General features: G+C 55.0%; 2 protein-coding genes across 5 annotated transcripts in view; one reads left to right on the top strand and one right to left on the bottom strand.

Moving 5' to 3' along the window:
• Positions 1-9,703, bottom strand: part of UBAP2L (ubiquitin associated protein 2 like) — a 29,949-nt gene extending 20,246 nt beyond the window's left edge. For all 4 annotated transcript variants that reach the window (XM_030965242.1, XM_030965243.1, XM_030965244.1 and 1 more), the window contains exons 1-7: positions 9,622-9,703; positions 5,714-5,843; positions 5,125-5,202; positions 3,929-4,039; positions 1,393-1,561; positions 984-1,079; positions 248-293 (exon numbers count right to left, since the gene is read on the bottom strand). In XM_030965242.1, the coding sequence (XP_030821102.1) occupies positions 248-293; positions 984-1,079; positions 1,393-1,561; positions 3,929-4,039; positions 5,125-5,202; positions 5,714-5,803 (590 nt within the window). In that variant the 5' untranslated portion in view covers positions 5,804-5,843; positions 9,622-9,703. The remainder of the gene's footprint in view (positions 1-247; positions 294-983; positions 1,080-1,392; positions 1,562-3,928; positions 4,040-5,124; positions 5,203-5,713; positions 5,844-9,621) is intronic.
• Positions 9,704-9,756: 53 nt separating this feature from the next.
• C25H1orf43 (chromosome 25 C1orf43 homolog) lies at positions 9,757-13,379 on the top strand. The gene is made up of 7 exons (XM_030965263.1): positions 9,757-9,900; positions 10,376-10,477; positions 10,646-10,754; positions 10,923-10,976; positions 11,583-11,749; positions 11,871-11,929; positions 12,304-13,379. Exons 1-7 carry the CDS (start codon positions 9,832-9,834, stop codon positions 12,500-12,502), a joined length of 759 nt encoding a protein of 252 aa, XP_030821123.1. The 5' UTR covers positions 9,757-9,831; the 3' UTR covers positions 12,503-13,379.
• Positions 13,380-17,701: the final 4,322 nt, after the last annotated feature.

The following is a 17,701-nucleotide window of genomic DNA, read 5'->3' as shown; positions in this document are numbered from 1 at the left end:
AAACCCCAACAACACAAAAAAACCCCCACAACACAAAAAAAAAAAACCCCCAACACACAAAAAAACCCCCCCAACAACACAAAAAACAACAAAAAAAACCCCCAACAACACAAAAAACAACAACAAAAACAAAAAAAACACCCACCCAACAAAACAAAAGAAAATGGGAACAGAAATGACTGATACAAACAGTGCCATTCATGCACAGACTTTTATTTTTGCTGTGGTTTCTCTCAGTGAAACTTACCCCATGCCTTGGGCAGAAAATCTTCCCCCTCGCCGTCCAGAGCCACCTGTAAACACACACACACGTGCACTGCTGTCCCTTGGCTCTACATCACTGGGCAAAGAAACACTTGAACAACACACAGAGGTCCAGAATATGAAAGTGGAGAGGATTTTCCTGGGTTGATGGGATTGCCAGCAACATCTTTGGATGTATGGGAGTGACCTCAGCTGGCTGGCAGCATGATTAGCAGTGCAGCAATCCAGGCTTAACATGAGGTTTCCAGCTGGCATAAACCAGAAGTACTGGGCCCCAGATATTGATTTCTGCAGTATGTGAAGCAGATTTTGGGGTAAAATTAATTTCTGCCCCAAGTATTTAAAGTCCAAGCCAGTGGTGGTGCTCAAATACATGGCTAAGAATGATGAGGATGCAGGTTCTGTTGCTAACAAGCCACTGGCCACCTGCTAAAATAAGTTAACCTTGAGTTTTTAACTTCCCACCTCTGTAATAAAGCACTTTATTTTTCCTAACTCCATGGATGTGATGCAAGAGCTAGGTGCTGTTTCTAGCATATTTAAGAAGGGAAAGCAACATACAGGTACTAAAAGTAAGCATAAGAACAGAAAAACCAAGTGCATATGCTCAGTTTGGCAATTCCTCCCATAAAAGAGGCTTTGGAACCTCATGGGAGATAGATATACTGATAAAACTCTCCTCCTCCCAACCCCCTGGGGACTTCACATCCCGTGTGTACCTCGGCCTCGGCCACGTCCCCGCCTCCCTCTTTCCGTGCCTCTTCCAGACGATCCTCCACTCTTACCACCATCTAATCCATTCTCCTGGCCCCGAACTGAAAGACAGAACAATGCAAAGACAATTTCAAGACTCATCCTGCTTTAAACCACATCTCAAACCCCAAAATGCAGTGGCTGTGTGGGGGACAAGATCACCAAGTGCTCCCTGAACTGCTGATTTAAGCTGATGGAAAGTGAGGCCACCATGCAAAGAATCATCTCAGACAGGGGAGCATTGAACAGATTCACACATGCAGATGGGTGGTTTCCCTCCCAGATGTGTCTGCCCAAAAAGCTCTGCTGCCAGCTGTTACACAGCACAGTGCTTCAGTGGGAGGGTTTTGGGGTTATGAAAGGGAAGGTCCATACACTCTCTTCCACGGGTGGCACCTCGGCCTCGCCTCGGCAGCCCTCCACGTCGTCTGCTGAAATCCCGCTCCCGATCCCGGTTCTCTTTGCTTTCTTCACTGGGTTCTGTCTGTCCACTCTCCTTCTGTCCTGAGACACCTTTCTTCTTCCCAACCATTTCCCAGGAATGCTGAAGGTTTGCAGAGGGGAAAGAAATGAATCCCAGTTAGATCAATGAAAGGTGCAAATACATGAAGATTTAAACGTGCTACAGAGAATGTAACAGGGGTCTCCTCAAATATGGTTTCCAGATCAAATTTTTAAGGAGTCTATCTATCTGTCTACATATAGCACATCATCCTCCTTCAAGCCAAGCTTTCTTACAGTTGACTGGCACACAATTTGAGGTAACAGGAGATGAGTATTTCTATTTCTGCAAAGATCTACTAAAATTCTTCAATAGAGATGGCATGATACATTTATACCTTGCTTAGGGGAAAAAAAAAGCCTGCCATTTCACACAGCTCACCAGGAGCTCTCAGAATAACCCAGGTAAATGTTTCCAAGTGATCTGCAGTCAACATTTGGGCTAAGTTCTTTAAGCAGATGCAAAGTTATTAACAAAACCTCTCCCTTAAATATCATCTTAGACGGAGAGAAGCATCACAGAATTTAACCAACTTGCAGGCAAGTTCAGCTGCAAAATGTAAAGTCTGCCTCCAGCTCAGTGCCATGGGCCTGCACCCATGTATCTTCTGACAGTTGCAGTGGTTTCATACTCTTAAACTGATGCTGCACACTGTTAGAACAATTTAATATAGTCATAAGTCATTTATAATCACCTGAAAACACAACTGGCAGACAGCTGGGTTTCAATGGCAGCACGCAGGGACAGTGACAAAAACCCCAACAACACAGTGGCACAAACTGCCATCAAACCCAAGGCTTCCAAAGTCTTTCTCCATAGGTATCTGGCTTAGAAATAAACTTTAAAATTATAGTATTCCAAGTAAACATTTTTCAAGTAAATGTTTTTTTTTTTAAATCAAGTTTAATCTAATGCTAAGATCATACCTGCTCCTTTACTGTTTGAAATACATTAACAGCATCTAGCTCAGCAGGCAAGCTGTCTTCAGCACCAAGCAACTACCAGGTCTGTTTCTTGTAAGAAAATCCCCTTTCTGGGATTGACCAGACCCAGAAGCAGCTCCAAGGTGCTGACCAATGGCACTGCAGGGGCTGCCTGTGCTCAGAGATGCTGGGACCACAAGGCCACCAGCCTGGATCAGTGGCAGCCCAGCATTTCTTCCACCAGCTCCCTGCCTGCCTCTCCATGGCCCTGCTGCTCATCCCATAAAGGAGGTGCTGCTGCACAGCTCCATGTGCTGCACACTGTCCTGCTCTCATGAGCAACGTGTTTCTCCAGGTAATTAAACTGCTGTGATAGCAGGGGTTTGTTCGTGACTAGAAGTCACTGATTACAAAAGGTGTGGAGGAGAACACAGCTGTGGCAGAGCTGTACCTCAGCGATGCACATCCCTATCATTCTCTTTTCTAAAAGGATTTCCAAAAGCTACTTTATTCAGTTGTCAATGGAAAGGGCTTTCTAAAGACAAGGAAGAATGCATGCATGTGTTGTACAGAACTTGTCTGGAGCCAAAGCAAGCAGAGAACCAGACACTGAGGAGCAGCTGCAATACACAAAATATAGTCTGAGGTGTCCAGCTCATCCACATACCCCCAGGTCTCATCACAGGCAAAAAAAATGAGCTAAAGCATAATATTCTAAAATGATATTTAGACTCTCAAAGAGTTGAGCTGGCTCCAACCAAACCAGGGTTCCAGGAGGATATGCGATATCAGCAGTGGTCTGGAAGATCGCACATTCCTGGGCTTTTTCTTGCTCTGTAACAGTACTTGCATCTCTGCTGTCTTTGTCACAAAAGGAATGACACCCTGCCTGCAGGAAGGTTCCTCCTAAGCAAGCACTCTTCTTGGGGCTGCTCAGGCTGTTCTCAGCTTGCCTGAGACAAACACCTGCATGAGAAACAGCAGCCAAGCCCAACTCCACAACAACAAACAGAAAAAAGGCCCTCAAAACCATGGCATAGGCAGCAGCACAGAAGCCAGTCAGTGAATCACTGAGAAATGAATCTTTAGGGCCAGAGACACAAAAACCACACTGCTCTGACAGAGAGGAACCCCAGCTGACACACACCTTTCAATGCAGGTTACTCAGCCCTGATGGGGAAAGGCAAGTTCCTTCATACTCACTGGTGTGAAAGCACAGAGAGATGTCACTGTGCCACTGTTGAACTGCTCAGATTCAAAAGTAATAGGAAGGAAATTACTTCTGGCCTTTTCTCCTCTATTCCTTCAAACCTAGGGCCATTCTCACAGCCCACAGAGAGCAGCATTCAGCAGCCAGGTCACAGCCACACTGTGGAACTACTCAGTCATGGTGGCTCTCCTTATCTGCACATTCCTGGATGTCTCAGCTGCAAACAGGCAGTTAGACTGAACTAGAGCTCAGGAGATTTGCAGGACCCAGCCCTACCGTGTCAGGATTGCCCTCCAGCAGCACGTTGATGGCTCTGTTGACATCCCCATTGCAGTCATGCAGAGCAATCACACACTCATCCTGGTTCTTGCCTGTGATGTCGATCAGCTGGAGAGAAAACAACACTATGGTCAGCATGTCCAAACCAAGAGGGCACCAAAATCTCTATGGGTCTCTCAGGAGGAAAGCAAGTTGAATCCCAAACCAGAAACCTTTCAACAAAAAATTGAAGGGCTAGGGAATCTCCCCAGCCTTCTCAGCTTAACTGTGTTCTTCAACAAGAAGTGTGAATTTTTGAGTTACCATTGTTTTACCCTGACCCTCCTTTCACTACAACCTCCTTTGCTCAGGATAACACTGTTACCTGCAGAAACAAACTGAAAGTTCAGCACCACAGAAGTTGCTGCACCCAAATCAAGGCAATGCCAAACACAAACACAGGCTGGGGGAGAATGGATGGACAGCAGCCCTGAGGAGAAGGACTTGGGGGTTTGAGTTAACATGACCTGGCCAAGTGCATTGGGAGCCCAGAAAGCCAACACTGCCCTGGGCTCATCCCCAACAGCGTGGGCAGCGTGTGAGGGGGGGATTCTGCCCCTCTCCTCTGCTGAGACCCTGCCCTGCAGAGCTGCTCCAGCTCTGGGCTCCCCAACCCAGGGAGGACAAGGAGCTGCTGCAGTGAGTCCAGGGGAGGCCACAGAGATGATCTGAGTGCTCTGGAGCTCCTCTGCTCTGCTGACAGGCTGGGAGAGCTGGGGATGTTCAGCTTAGAGAAGTAAAGGCTCCAGGGAGACCTCCGAGCTCCTTCCAGGGCCTAAAGAGGCTCCAAGAGAGCTGGAAAGGGACTTTGGACAAGGGCCTGGGGTGACAGGACAGGGGAATGGCTTTCCGTTGCCAGAGGGCAGAGTTATACAGGCTATTGAGAAGAAATTCTTCCCTCTGAGGGTGGTGAGGCCCTGGCACTGTTGGAACAACTTGGGATAGTGGAAGATATCACCACAGCACAGGGGTGGAACTGGATACCCTTTAACGCCCCTACTGACCCAAACCATGCTATGATAGAACTTTATGAAGGCAGTCCAAGGAAATTCAGGGAGCAGCCAGGTGTGTTCCTCCCACTCCCCCAGCATTCACACTACTCCCAATGCTGATCTCAGCTTCCTGTCAGAGTTCACCTCCATTTTCACACTCACTTGTTTCACCTTCTCCTCAAAGTCAGCATCGTTGTGGTCCGAAATCATCTGTGCAAGTCGAATCTGTTCTGCAGTAGCCTAAAGAAACCAGGGAGAGACAGAGCACATTGTCAGAGTGGTGCATTTCCAAACCATCCTCCAAAGGCCATTCTGCTACCCCAAGTTCTCTGGAAACCCTGGAAAGGAATCAGCATGGCAAAGACAAGGGTCAGAGAAGGAAAACTCCAGGGAGATGAAAAAGGAGCAAGAAGAGGAATCTGGAAGAAAGGGAAATACTGATGAATGGCCTCATGGAACTAGATGAGCAGCAGCCACCCAAACCACATCTGTTTTGGGGCAGATCTTACCACCACCACACCACCAGGACCCACTGCAGGTGGCTTCTCAGCCACTTACATTCATTAAAGCATGCAAGGAATGGACAAATGGAAATAAAACCAAAATTCAGCAGCAGCTCCCACTTGGAGACAGACTGGAAACCCCAGTGCCAGCAGCTGCCTTGTGACACACGGGGAGCTCATTTAGGGCAGCCCAGCTGGTAGCACTGAGCAGCCAGGACTCCACTGGGCTCTCTGGACACTGCCCTTACCTGTGGCCGCTGCTTGTGCTGCGTCTGGCTCTGTGTCTGTGTCTGCTCCCAGCTGCCCCGGGCTCGGGTAGTGCCCACCGATGTCATCATTTACAGTATATACAAATAACAGTATTTACAAGGTTCACCTCTGTGGTGGGGCAGGGGAGAAGAGAGAACGGACTGTTAGATACCACAAACAAAAGGCAGCACCAAGAGTGAACAATCCCAAAGGTAACACAGCCAGAATGGCTGCTGTAGGTCCCCACCCTCCCCACCACTTCCCCAAAACCACAGTGGGCCAGGCTGCCATCACCACGTGCTCCCAACACAAAATGGCCACTTGTACTTCTTGAAGTTCTCTCTGGATAAACCATGGCAGAGTGCTCCAGATGGAACATCACCTGCATCCAGGTGGGAGCAGTCAGGCACCAGGAGCCAAAGGAAAATCACAGACTCACAGACTGCTTTGGGTTGGAAGGGACCTTGAAGCTCATCCAGTAGCAACCCCCTGCCATGGGCAGAGACCCCTTCCAACAGCCCACGTTACTCCAAGTCCCATCCAACCTGGCCTTGAATGCTTCCAGAGGTGGGACAGCCACAGCTCCTCTGGGCCTCACCACCCTCACTGTAAAAAAACTCTTTTCCAGGTAATCTAGACTGACCCTCCTTCAGTTTGAAGCCATTCCCAGGACTTGAGGCAAAGATTTTAATAACTTCTTGTTGGAACATGTGTGAGAGGGCACAGATCTGCCATGCACCCAAGCTGAGGCTGTGGCCATCCAATGGAGCAGGAAGGCTTGAAAAAAACTTCAAAAAACCATCACTTGAAGGACAGAGCATCTCAGAGCCTCAGACACATCAGCTACTTCCCCCTCTCCTTTCTTGCCTTTAAATCAGGGCAGGGGAAGCAAAAATGCTCCAGCAATAAATGGTGCTACAGGTCTGTGGAATTTTTGTTTTAAGGAAAACCTGCCCTTGCAGAAGTGCCTATTTCTGCTGTTTTAAATTATTCCCTTGAACTGGAAAAATAATGTTTTTCCTAGTATTCTTGGTCACAAACATACTAAAAAAGTGAATAAGATATCTGCAAGGAATAACAGCCAGTAACTGTTGGATAACACTGCTTGAGGCAAAAAAATCCCAAGAAAAGTTTGAGTGTCCAAAGCAAGCAGAGTTTTCTAAACTCACACTGGGCCTCAGGGCAGGGGTGTTGGAAAGGGATTAGCACTGAGGTTTTACCCTCTTTAGTGCCTTTCAGGCAAAAAGGATGTGAGAGACATCCCACAGCACTTGTCAGGACTCACAGCTTCTGAGCCCTGAAATTTCAATAAGCACAAAATTCACATTTTTGTATTTCATTACAAAGACTGCAAAGCCTTCCCCCAGAGCAGCAGGACCTGCTGCTGTGCCCCAGGCAGACAGGAGGGACACGGGAAGGAGCCAGAGTGCAGAAACAGAGAGCTTAGCAAGACAATCAGGGCAGGATCTGATCTGAAACACTGCTGTCCACGAGCAGGGCAGCACAGGGAAAACAGAGCACCAAGGAGGGAGCCCAGAAGCAGCATTAGCAAACAGTGCAGGAAAAGCTGGGGAATCTCCTGTTGAGGTTTGAATGGGTGAGAAATCTGTCCTGAGAGCAGGGAGACTCTAACATTGCCCCCACAGCTGCTCCCACCAGGGCCTGGCCTTTCTCTGCGGGCAAGTTTCTGTGCAGCTGCTCCTGCAGCTCCCCACAAAACCTCCAAATTCCCCCCTTCACAGCCACCCATGCCTCATGGCAACTTAACATCACAGTTTTACAGCTATCCAAGGTCCCTTCTGAGGAAACAATCCAAGCTACCAGGAGCCCCAGAGGTACAGGGGAAGAGCACCAAGCCTGCACTTCTGCCAAGGCAGAGCAGAAGAAGCCTTCTCTCCCCAGCCGTCCCCTCTGGGCAGGCTCCTTTCCCATGGTATGTATTTATTTTTGCTTTCTCCCAGTTGTAAGTTTCACACACAATTTGTTGCATTAAACCAACCCAGCAGCAGAACCACGGGCCCAGAGGGAAGTGATTTCACACAGAAACCCAAGCTGCAGCTTCTCTGGGCTGCAGGTCCAGCAGCCTGAGCCCAAACCTGGTGCAGCCCAGGCATTGCTCAGCAGCTGCCACGCTCCACCCTGCCACCAGTCACACAAGCATTTGTCCTTTCACGTGCTGAAAACCCATAAAAAAACCATCTATGGTAAAAACCTCAGCCAGAGGCTGTCAGGTGAGGTGTCCCCATTCAGACCCCACAGCAGCCTTGGGGAAAGAGGATTTGGCTACTGGGAACTCATTCCTCACTGGGAGAACTGGGGATCAGCTCAGTGGCAGCAGTGACCCACAGAACCCCAATGCCTGCACCGCCCCACAGCTGCAAGAAAGCTTCCAGACCAAAGCTGCTCTCATCAAAAGCATTCCACCTCTTCTCTTGAAAGAGCAAACCTGCACCCATGCACCAAGAGCTGAAAGAGCAGCTCCAGCCCAAGGGAGTGGTGCCAGTCCACACAGGAGCAGGGCTCACACCTCAGGCCAACAGCTCTGCACTCCAGGGCTCAGGGAAAACAAAGGAGCTTCACAGCTCCAGGTTCCAACACCCTCTGCATCAGATGAGACATTTGCTGTTACCCCCTTTCCTTCTCAGACCTGGCTTCCCAGCAGGCCTAAAGAGGAGAATCTCAACTACACAAGGAAAGTGCGGAGTCTCCAGAAAATGAGGGGATACAAAAATGTAACCAACTGTTCATTTTATTAGAAATGTCAGATAAGTTACAGTTTCAGAACCAGGATCGGTAGGTCCCATGGCAGTGCCAGACCTGCTGGCTGCTGCTGGCCCTGGCACATCCCAGTTTCAGTTTCCTGATGTGTTAGTACAGAAAAATGGTATTTTCATCCCATTCTGACAAAGCTTAATAACATGTGCAAAAAAGCTCCAAGGCCCGAAAGGAAAGGGCCAGAGAAGGCAAAGCTTTTCCTACAACATGAGGCAGAATGAGACCCAAAAAAAGATTATCAACACAAGAAGTTTTCCCCAGAGCAAAGACACGGTGGCTACAAACCGAATCATTCCATGTATGCAAACCATAAGCTTTTTTAGGGAGATACTCCCAGATATGCCATCAGAGACCCCGACTCGGTACCGACAGGCAGCGCTTTGCTCGGGAGACTTCCGGGCCGGAGGGCGCAGGGAGAGCCCCCCGGCCGGCATGGAGGGCCGTGGAGCAGGGCGGCACTCGCGGCCCGGGGCTCCTGCAGGACCCCCGAACCGCTGCTGCCCGGCAATTTCACGTGGGCAGCGGAAGCAGCCGTGCCACGGCCCACGGGGCGCCACCGAGGAGCGGCGCCAGGAGCGGGCCTGGCGGCCCGCAAGGAGCCCGGCAGGGCGGGAGCACGGCGCCCATTGTTACCGCCGGCAGCGGCGGGGACGGGCGGGCCCCGAGAGCGCGGCAAGGTCGGAGCCGCCCGACCCCGCGGCCCGGCCCGCGCCTCACAACGAGGCAACGAACCGGACCGAAGTGGAGGGCGCCGGCGGGGCCGGGCGGGAGCCCCCACGGCGGCGCCAGGCCGGGCCCGCAACGGAGAGGCGGGCGAGTTCGGGCCGCTTCCGCCCTCATGGCCGCGGCCGCCATTTCACCCCCCACCCGCACCCGGCCCGCCCGCCTGCCTCACCTGCGGCGGCCGCGCGCTACGCCAGCCCCCGGCTACGGCCCGGCCCACTAGGCCGCGCGGGGCCCAGCGGCGCCGGCGGCGGGGCTCAGAGCCGCCCCCGGGGCACCGGACGCAGCTGGGCCGGGCGGGCGGGAGGCGGCGAGGCCGGGCAGGCAGGGGGCGGCGGCGGGAGCCGGTGGGGGCGGGTTCGGGGGCCGCGCGGTACCGGAGCCGCCGCCGCCGCCGCCGCAACTTTACCTGGGTCCGCCCGCACTGACAACTCCCCCGACCCCGCCCCCGGCACGTGACCGCGCGGGGCGGGGCCGCCCGCGCCGAGCACGTGACGGACGCGGGGCCGCTGCGGAGGCCCCGTACGGGTCACGTGATCGAGGGCTCCTCCGGTCACGTGGTGGGCGCGCAGGGCGGCTTTGTGGCCGCCATGTTGTGCGGCCCCGGGCCGGGCCGGGCATGGCGGGGGCCGGCAGCAATTGGCTCTCGGGGGTCAACGTGGTGCTGGTCATGGCTTACGGCAGCCTGGTGAGCGCCGGCGGGACGGGGCGGGACGGGCTGGCGGCCTGGAGCGTCCGCGGGGCCGCAGCACGCGAGCCCGTGGAGCCCCCGCGAGGCTGATCCTGGCGCGTCCGTGGAGCTGCCGTGGGCCCGGGCCTGAGGGGGCGATAAGGCTCCCGTGAGATACGGCCCGGACTGTCTGTGGGGAGCCCCTCGGAGTCGGGCTCGGGGCCCTCATGGGGCTGGAGCGCGCGTGGGGTCGGTGCGGCGGGGAGGGGACGTGAGGGGCAGCTCTGTGGAGATGAGGAGGGCGTGGGGCTGACCTGGGCGTCCCTGGGGCTGACCTGGGCGTCCCTGGGGCTCCCGGAGGGCTGAACTGGGAGCTCTGTGCTCGCTGCGGGCGGAGGGGCTGCCCGGCAGGAGCCTGAGGGGTGGGCACGGGCTGGCTCTGAGATCTCTCCCCCGGCGCACGCCTGACCCCCGCCCCGCTGGCGCTCCGCAGGTCTTTGTGCTGCTCTTCATCTTCGTGAAACGCCAGATCATGCGCTTCGCCATGAAGTCGCGCCGCGGCCCCCACGTGCCTGTGGGGCAGCACGCACCCAAGGTGGGTATTCTGCATTCCCTGCACCCATCCGTGCCTGAAGGGACGTGCAGGAGCTGCTGCCTCAGAGTGCTGAGCGGCAGCGGGGAGGGTTTATCCAGGGCTGTTCTTATCCCTTTGATCCCACAAACAAGAGGAGTGGTCTGTAAATGTTTTGTTGGTGCTGTACAGGATTTAAAGGAAGAGATTGACATTCGACTGTCCAGGGTGCAGGACATCAAGTACGAGCCACGGCTGCTGGCAGAGGATGATGGGCGGCTCCTGCAGCTGGAGACACCAGGTACTGTGCCAGAGCTCTGTCCTGCACTGCTCCCTGGGGCCAGGCCACGCCTCTGACTGCTCCTGTTGCTGTCCTGTCACATGAGATGGTGTCTCTTGTCCTGTTTTCCCTTTCCCCACTTCCCTCCAAGGTTTGCAGAGATCTCAGTTTGTGCTTTCCCTTTTCCAGGCTGCTATAACTACCTGTACAGGATGAAGGCACTGGATGCAATCAGGACATCAGGTGAGGGAGCCCAGGGCAAGAGTGGGAGCAGAGGGACCCTGAATGAGGGTGCCAGCAGCCCCCTCCAGGTGCTCACTGGGGAGTGGCAGTCACTTCTCCCACAGGTGGCTTTAGGGATGGATGTGACAGTTGTCACAAGGGTTTTTGGGGTGAAGGAAGGGACAAAACCTTTGACTCTATTACAGAAGGCTTGATTTATTATGATATATACATATACTATGCTATACTAAAAAAGAAAAAGAAGGGAGAGTTCTAGAAACTGTTAAGCTAAGCTAAGAAAAGTAGAGAATGACAATACACAAGCTGGCCTTGACAGACTCTCAGAGCTAGCTCTGCTGTGACTGGTCACTGAACTAAAACATCTACACTAGAACTAATCACAGATCGACCTGTTGCATTCTACAGCAGCAGACAATCTATTGTTTACATCTTGTTGCTGAAACTCTCAGCTTCAGCATGAAAAATCCTGAAAGAGGATTTTTCATAAAAGAAATGTCTGTGACAGATGGATGTACTGGGGCAGGGGGCATGGATGGAGATTTATCCAGGCAGTGCTTCCTGACCATGGGGATGAGCACAGGCATTCTTACCTGTGCCTTTTTCCAGAAATCCCCTTCCAAGCAGAGGCTCGGTACCCAAAGTCTTTAATAGGGAAGAACTTCTGTGCCTACCTGCTGGAGCTGAGGAATTCCAGCACCTCCTTCAAGGGCATCCGCAAAGCCTTGATCGACACCCTGCTGGATGGCTACGAGAGCGCCCGCTATGGCACTGGGGTGAGTGCTGGGGGGCACTGCTGTGCCCCCAGGGCATTCCTGTGCCCTGCCCTGCTGCTGGGACTGAGCTCACACCCCGACTGCAGCTGCATGTTCCAAGGTATTTTCTGTTTGTGTCCAGGTCTTTGGGAAAACGGAGTATCTGAAGTATGAGGAAGCTCTGAATGAACTGGCAAACATGTAAGTGCTGCTGGCCAGATGCAGTGGTGGGTTCCTGGGCCCCAGCAGCCCGTGGGAAGGTGTGAACAGAGATGGGTTTAGGGCACAGGTGTCATCTGAGACAGGGCCTGTCTGTGCCCATCTCTCCCTCTGGGTTCACTCCTTCCTTGCAGCCCTCCTGTTACTGCACTTTGGGTTTGTTCCATGGTCACAGTCACCGTTCCTGCTTGTCCTGACCACCTTGAGTCAGGGACTTGCACAGAACCAGTAGCTTTAGATGCCAAGACCTCAGTGAGTGCTGTCATCAGGAAAGCAGATTTGCTTCGTGTTGGACAGACAGACAGACACACAGGCTGAGCAGCTGAGCAGTGATGGTGCCTCTTCTCTGCCCACAGCACCAAGGCCCGGGGTGGCAGCAGCCAGCGGCAGCACCAGTCAGCAGTGAAAGACCTCACGCTGTCCCCTGAAGCCTCCAGCCCCACCACCATCCAGGTCACCTACCTTCCTTCCAGCCAGAAGAGCAAACGTGCCAAACACTTCCTGGAGCTGAAGAGTTTCAAGGACAACTACAACACACTGGAGAGCACCCTGTGAGCGTGCGGGGGCCTCCTGCAGTGGGTGTGCTGGGCAGGTCTGGGCTGCAGTGCAGGCAGCACTGAGAGGAACCGGCTGCACTCTCAGATCTCGCTCTCAGCCCACTCTGGAGGTCATCACTCAGCGAGGGCTCCATTCCAGCTGCTGGAGTTTGGCCCTCAGCAGGAGCCCATTCTGGAGCTGCTGAGCCCATGGCGATCAGCCCCATGGCCTTCTCTGCCACAGGCTTGTGACTCTCCAGCCTTTGAGTCCTGCATTGTCTTGGACCCTGTGAATAAACTCATGAGCTTGAGCTTATTTATAAAGACGTGGATCCCAGCCAGCGCTCCCCTCCACCCGTCCTTCCCTGCGGCAGCTGGCGGGAGCCGATGTTTGTCCGTCCTGTCTGTGAGGGTCTTGGGCACTGGAGCCACTTGTCTGTTTTTTCTGAAGGGTGAACACTTTTCCCCATGATGTCATTGTTCCTGCTGTCAGCCCTTTGTGCCCAGCCTGCCTGTGCTCCTGGATGGGGTAGAAATAGTTTGGTGCCTGTTCTTAGCACCACAGCTAAGCCACCGCTTTGGGCTGAGGTTTCTACTCGTTCTCCTGCACCCAGAGGGCATTTGGGGACGTCTCGAGGGGACTGAGCGGTGTTAAATGTCCCATCTGTTCTGCCAAGGGGGTGTTTGCTCCCACTCTCACCAGCGCCTCGCATGCCAGCGTCTGCCGAGCTCCTGGGGCTGACAGCTCGTGGCCCCCACCTTGAGTCTGCGTCCTGCCAGGCTGAGGACAGCGCTGGCAGCAGCTCACCCGACACTGTGGCGTGGGCAGCACAGAGTGGAGGGTACAGACCTCGGCACTTTTTAATTCTGTTTAATAAAATGACAGTTTAGCTCAAGTAGGATGTGTGCCACTGGCCTCTGACTGCAGGGCCCTGTCCCTCCCTGATCCCAGGCTGCATCCCTCCTGAATCCTGGCATCCTGGCCTGCATCAGGAATGGTGTGGCCAGTAGGTCATTCTTCCCCTGTACTTGGCGCTGGTGAAGCTGCATCTTGAGTGCTGTGTCCAATTCTGAGCCCCTCAGTTTGGGAAGGACGTTGAGATGCTTGAGGAGGGCAACAAAGCTGGTGAGGGGCTTGGAACACAATCTTTATGGGGAACGTTTGAAGGAACTGGGGTTGTTTAGCCTGGAGAAGAGGAGGTTTAGAGGGGACCTTATTGCTCTCTACACCTTCCTGAAGGGAGTTTGCAGACAGGTGGGGTCGGTCTCTTCCATTGGGCAGCACTGACAGAACCAGAGGACACAGTCTCAAGTTACATCAGGGAAGGTATAGGTTGGATATTAGGAAGAAATTATTCACCAAAAGAATAATAAAGTACTGGAATGCTCTTCCCAGGGAGGTGGTAGAATCACCATCTCTGGATGTGTTTAAAAAAAGACTGGACAAGGCACTTGGTGCTATAGTCTAGTTGAGGTGTCAGGGCACAGGTTGGACTTGATGATCTCCGAGGTCTCTTCCAACCTCATGGTTCTGTGATTCTGTGAAGCTGCTACGAAGTAACCAGGACGCCATTAATGGTAGCCAGGATGCTGCCATTAGTGCTGTGCTGACTGAGATGCCGTGGCAGCAACTGGCATGCAGTGATGGTAACCAGGATGGCACCATTACAGTAACTGGGAGGCTGTTACAGTAACCAGGATGCCGTTACTGCGCGGGTGTTCCATTAACTCCCGGCAGTTGCAGGGGCCCTGTGGCGCTGGCCATGGCAGCACCGAACAGCCAGAGCTCCTCACTGCGGCGGGAGGAGGTCAGACAGGGCAGGGGCTGGGAAGATGGAAGCTGTCCTGGGAGGTAGTGGGCTGCAGTGTGCCCTGGTGCAGGTTAAACCCCAGGCCACACAAATGCTGCTCTTTGTTAGCAGGTCCAGGCGAATGGGAATGCTGGAGCAGGGTTCCTGAGGAGGTAGAGCTGGCAGAGCACCCTGGGGGCTCAATCCCTTGTACTGCTGGGGATCTGTGGGCAATGAGGAGCCCTAGCACAGGGCAGGCTGGGGGGGACATCTCTGCATCCCTGACCTGCCCACCCTGTGTCTCAATAGCGGGCAGGGGGCCAGGGAGAACCCTCAGTGCTGGGCATCGTCCCTCGGGGTGCTGCAGTGGATCGTGGAGTCACGGCTGAAGAAGTGTGTGGAGTTGGAGCTGCACCTTGCAGGCAGGGAGCAGGCAGTGGTGAGGCTGGGCATTGGGTGGGTACAGCTGGGGTCCCCCAGCCCTCTGCTGCCAGGGGTGGGTGCCCCCATTGTCCTGGGGAACAATGTCTCCAGCTCTGATGAGCCAGGGGGATGTGGGGGTTCAGCACTGCCCCTGTACCTGGCAGATCCGCCGAGATGCCCTGTGCCAGCTCGTCCTGGATGAGCACCTACAGCACCAGCAGGAGCTGTGCCAGCAGGGGAAGGCCTTCTATGTGGAGCGGCTCTGAGTGCTCAGCCTGGCATTCCCAGCTCCTGACTGAGAATAAAATATGTTGAGCAAAACAGGCTGTGTCTGCTGCATGTGAGGCATGGGACAGCCCAGGGCAGCAGTGGGGGGAAGACACAGCCCAGCACAATTCCTGTGGCTGGGATCCAGACATGTCGCCTGCAACCCTGGCTGCCCTGGATCCTACACACTTCATCTCACCCATGGCTGTGCCAGGAGATGGCAGCACGGCCAGCATGCCTCACCAGGCTTCGTGCTCCACACCGGATCCCTGTCCCAGCACAGTCCTGCTGCACCATGCAGTGCTCCTGGCCGTGTGGCACAGCCCTGCAGCAGCAGGGAGAGGAACCTGGCTGGGCTGGGTGCATTGCTCCCTGTCCCATCCAGGCACCCCAGGATCCCTGTCTGCTCCCCAGCTGGCAGGGCCCTGTCCCCCACCTCCCATCCCTTCTGTGCCTGACCTTGGTGTCTCCCAGCCCCAGGGCCCATCAGTGCCTGCTCTGGCTCTGTTTATTGACAGGGCTGGCGGCTGCTGGGCCAGCACCCCTCCCCACAGCCCTTCATTAGCTCGGCTGTCAGGCTGCATCACATCACCCAGCGCCACACACACGCCCCCGGCTCTGGCACTGCTGCTGCCACGTGTGTCCCTGCTGTCCCCACTGCCACCTCATCGCGGCTGAAGCCCCTGACCCCCAAGGCCAGGCTGTGCCCCTGTCTTTCCCATGGCAATCAGGATTCTGGCTGCCCCATGTCCTGTCCCATTGGTCCCCCAAAGGCTGAGCCCCTACAAAGCCCCCAGTGCCATTCCCGGGGCTGATGTGTTCTGCTGCAGCAAAGCACTGCTGTGGTGCGGGAAGGCTGTTCTTGCAGCACTCCATGATATCCCATGTGCCCTTGTCACTGGGCACCACCACCCTGGTCCCAGCAGCTGCCTCAGTGTGGATTGGGGTCCTACCTCAGCCACCCAGCATGGATGGGGCCACATCCTCAACATGGATGCAGCAAGGTGACAGGCAGCTCCTTGGAAGAGATAGCCCTGTGAGTTCAGCAGCTCCCCAAAGCAAGGGGATGTGAGGCACAACTCCCCCGTGTCATGGGGCTCGTCCTTGGGCAGGGTCATGTGCAGCAGCCCCTTGGTGGCACAGGGCCCACAGGCCAGGGCTGGCCCCCAGTATTGACAGCCCTGCTAATGACAGGGAGTGTCACCAGGGGCAGGAGCAGGCGGCGCGGGGCCATCGACCGCATCGACCGGCAGCAAGGGCGCGGGGGTCCGTGCAGGGGGCAGGGGGACGTCAATGGGTGGTAATTAATGGGAACGAGGCCACGTGTGTGGGGCCAGGGCTGTCGCTGGCCACGTCCCTCTGCTCGGTGCAGCCGAGCACGGTTATAAACGGCGGCCAGGCGACCCCCAAGCCAGAGCACAGCAGAGTTCCCCAAGCCGGCCCAGGTGAGATGGTGATGGATGTGGGGTCCCTTTGGCCCCAGCGCTGCCTGCCATGGCATGCTGCTCCATGCCAGCGCATGTCACGGTGTGCCCTGACATGCCATGCCAGGAGACCAAGCCTGCACTGCTCTGCTCCGGCTTCATCCCGGCCACAGGACGCCTCCTGCTTCAGCACGGCATCCCGAGCAGCCCAGCACCAGCACAGCTGCCCAGCAGGCTCCAGGCACTGAGGTGAGGTTGGGTGCTGTCTCTGCAGTGCCTCGGGGGTTATACCTGGGTACCACTCCCACCCCAGCTCTCAGCATGTTCTTCTTTTTCTCTTACAGGTGGCTGAGCTCCGGGTCCTCCCGCCTCCATCTGCCCCTGTCTCTGTCTGATATGTTTGATATTAGGTTGTTTTATTGGAAAACCAACTAAATATCAAACATATTCTTACAGCGCCAGGGATGCCCAGCACCAACTTGGCCAGATGCTGCCTATGCCATGTCTCAGGCAGGGGGACCCTCTGCACCCTGTCCTGCACCCTCTGCTAGTCCTCACTGCCACAATAAAACCTGTCTGCCCATCTCCATGGGATTGAGAGGGGGAGTCCAGAGCCGTCCTGGGGGTTGGCGGAGGTTTGGGATGGCAGCGGGGTCAACGCTTGCCACCTGTCCCCCCGCTCACGCCAGGGATGATGGCAATACAAAGGCCCGTGGCCCTGTGCCCAGCACTGCCTCCACTGCCCTGCCATGGGGGTGTTATTTATGGAGGTGCAGCCACTGCTCAGGGCCCTTGGTAGGCACTGTCCCCTCCAGTGGCCTGCCCAGGTTACCCAGAGTGGCCACCAGGTCTCTGTCCCTGGGTCCCTGGGTGCTGACCCCTTTAGCCCTCAACATCTCCCATCTTCCAAGGGAGATCCTAACCTGATTTATGGGGCCATTGGGACCTCTGGGCCGGCACAAGGAGGCTGCAAATCCCTCAGCTGTGGATGAAGTGCCACCACTTGCCCTGAGAATTCCTCGCTGTGCCTGGGGAATCTGCTCCTCCAGCTGCCAACAGCATCCTCCCCCTCAGCACCAAGCACCACCACAGCTGGAGCTGGGTTTGGGGCTCAGCAGGCTCCCGGGGGGCTCTGCCCCTGGCATTGGGGACAGTTTCCCCTGCTGCTCCCTGCAGAGCCGAACACTCTCAGCCAAGCCCCTGCTCCCAAAATAGTGCCAGGATGATCTTGCCCTTTTCTATGCCGCCCCCAGGCAGGGGTAAATGTCAGCCCAGGGCCACCAAAACATCCTAAGGAGGATGCAAATGGGGGGC

This window comes from Camarhynchus parvulus, chromosome 25 (genome assembly GCF_901933205.1).
Source record: "Camarhynchus parvulus chromosome 25, STF_HiC, whole genome shotgun sequence".
Lineage (NCBI taxonomy): Eukaryota > Metazoa > Chordata > Aves > Passeriformes > Thraupidae > Camarhynchus > Camarhynchus parvulus.
The sequence above is the reverse complement of the archived record's forward strand: the minus strand, read 5'-3'. Positions and strand labels throughout refer to the sequence as shown.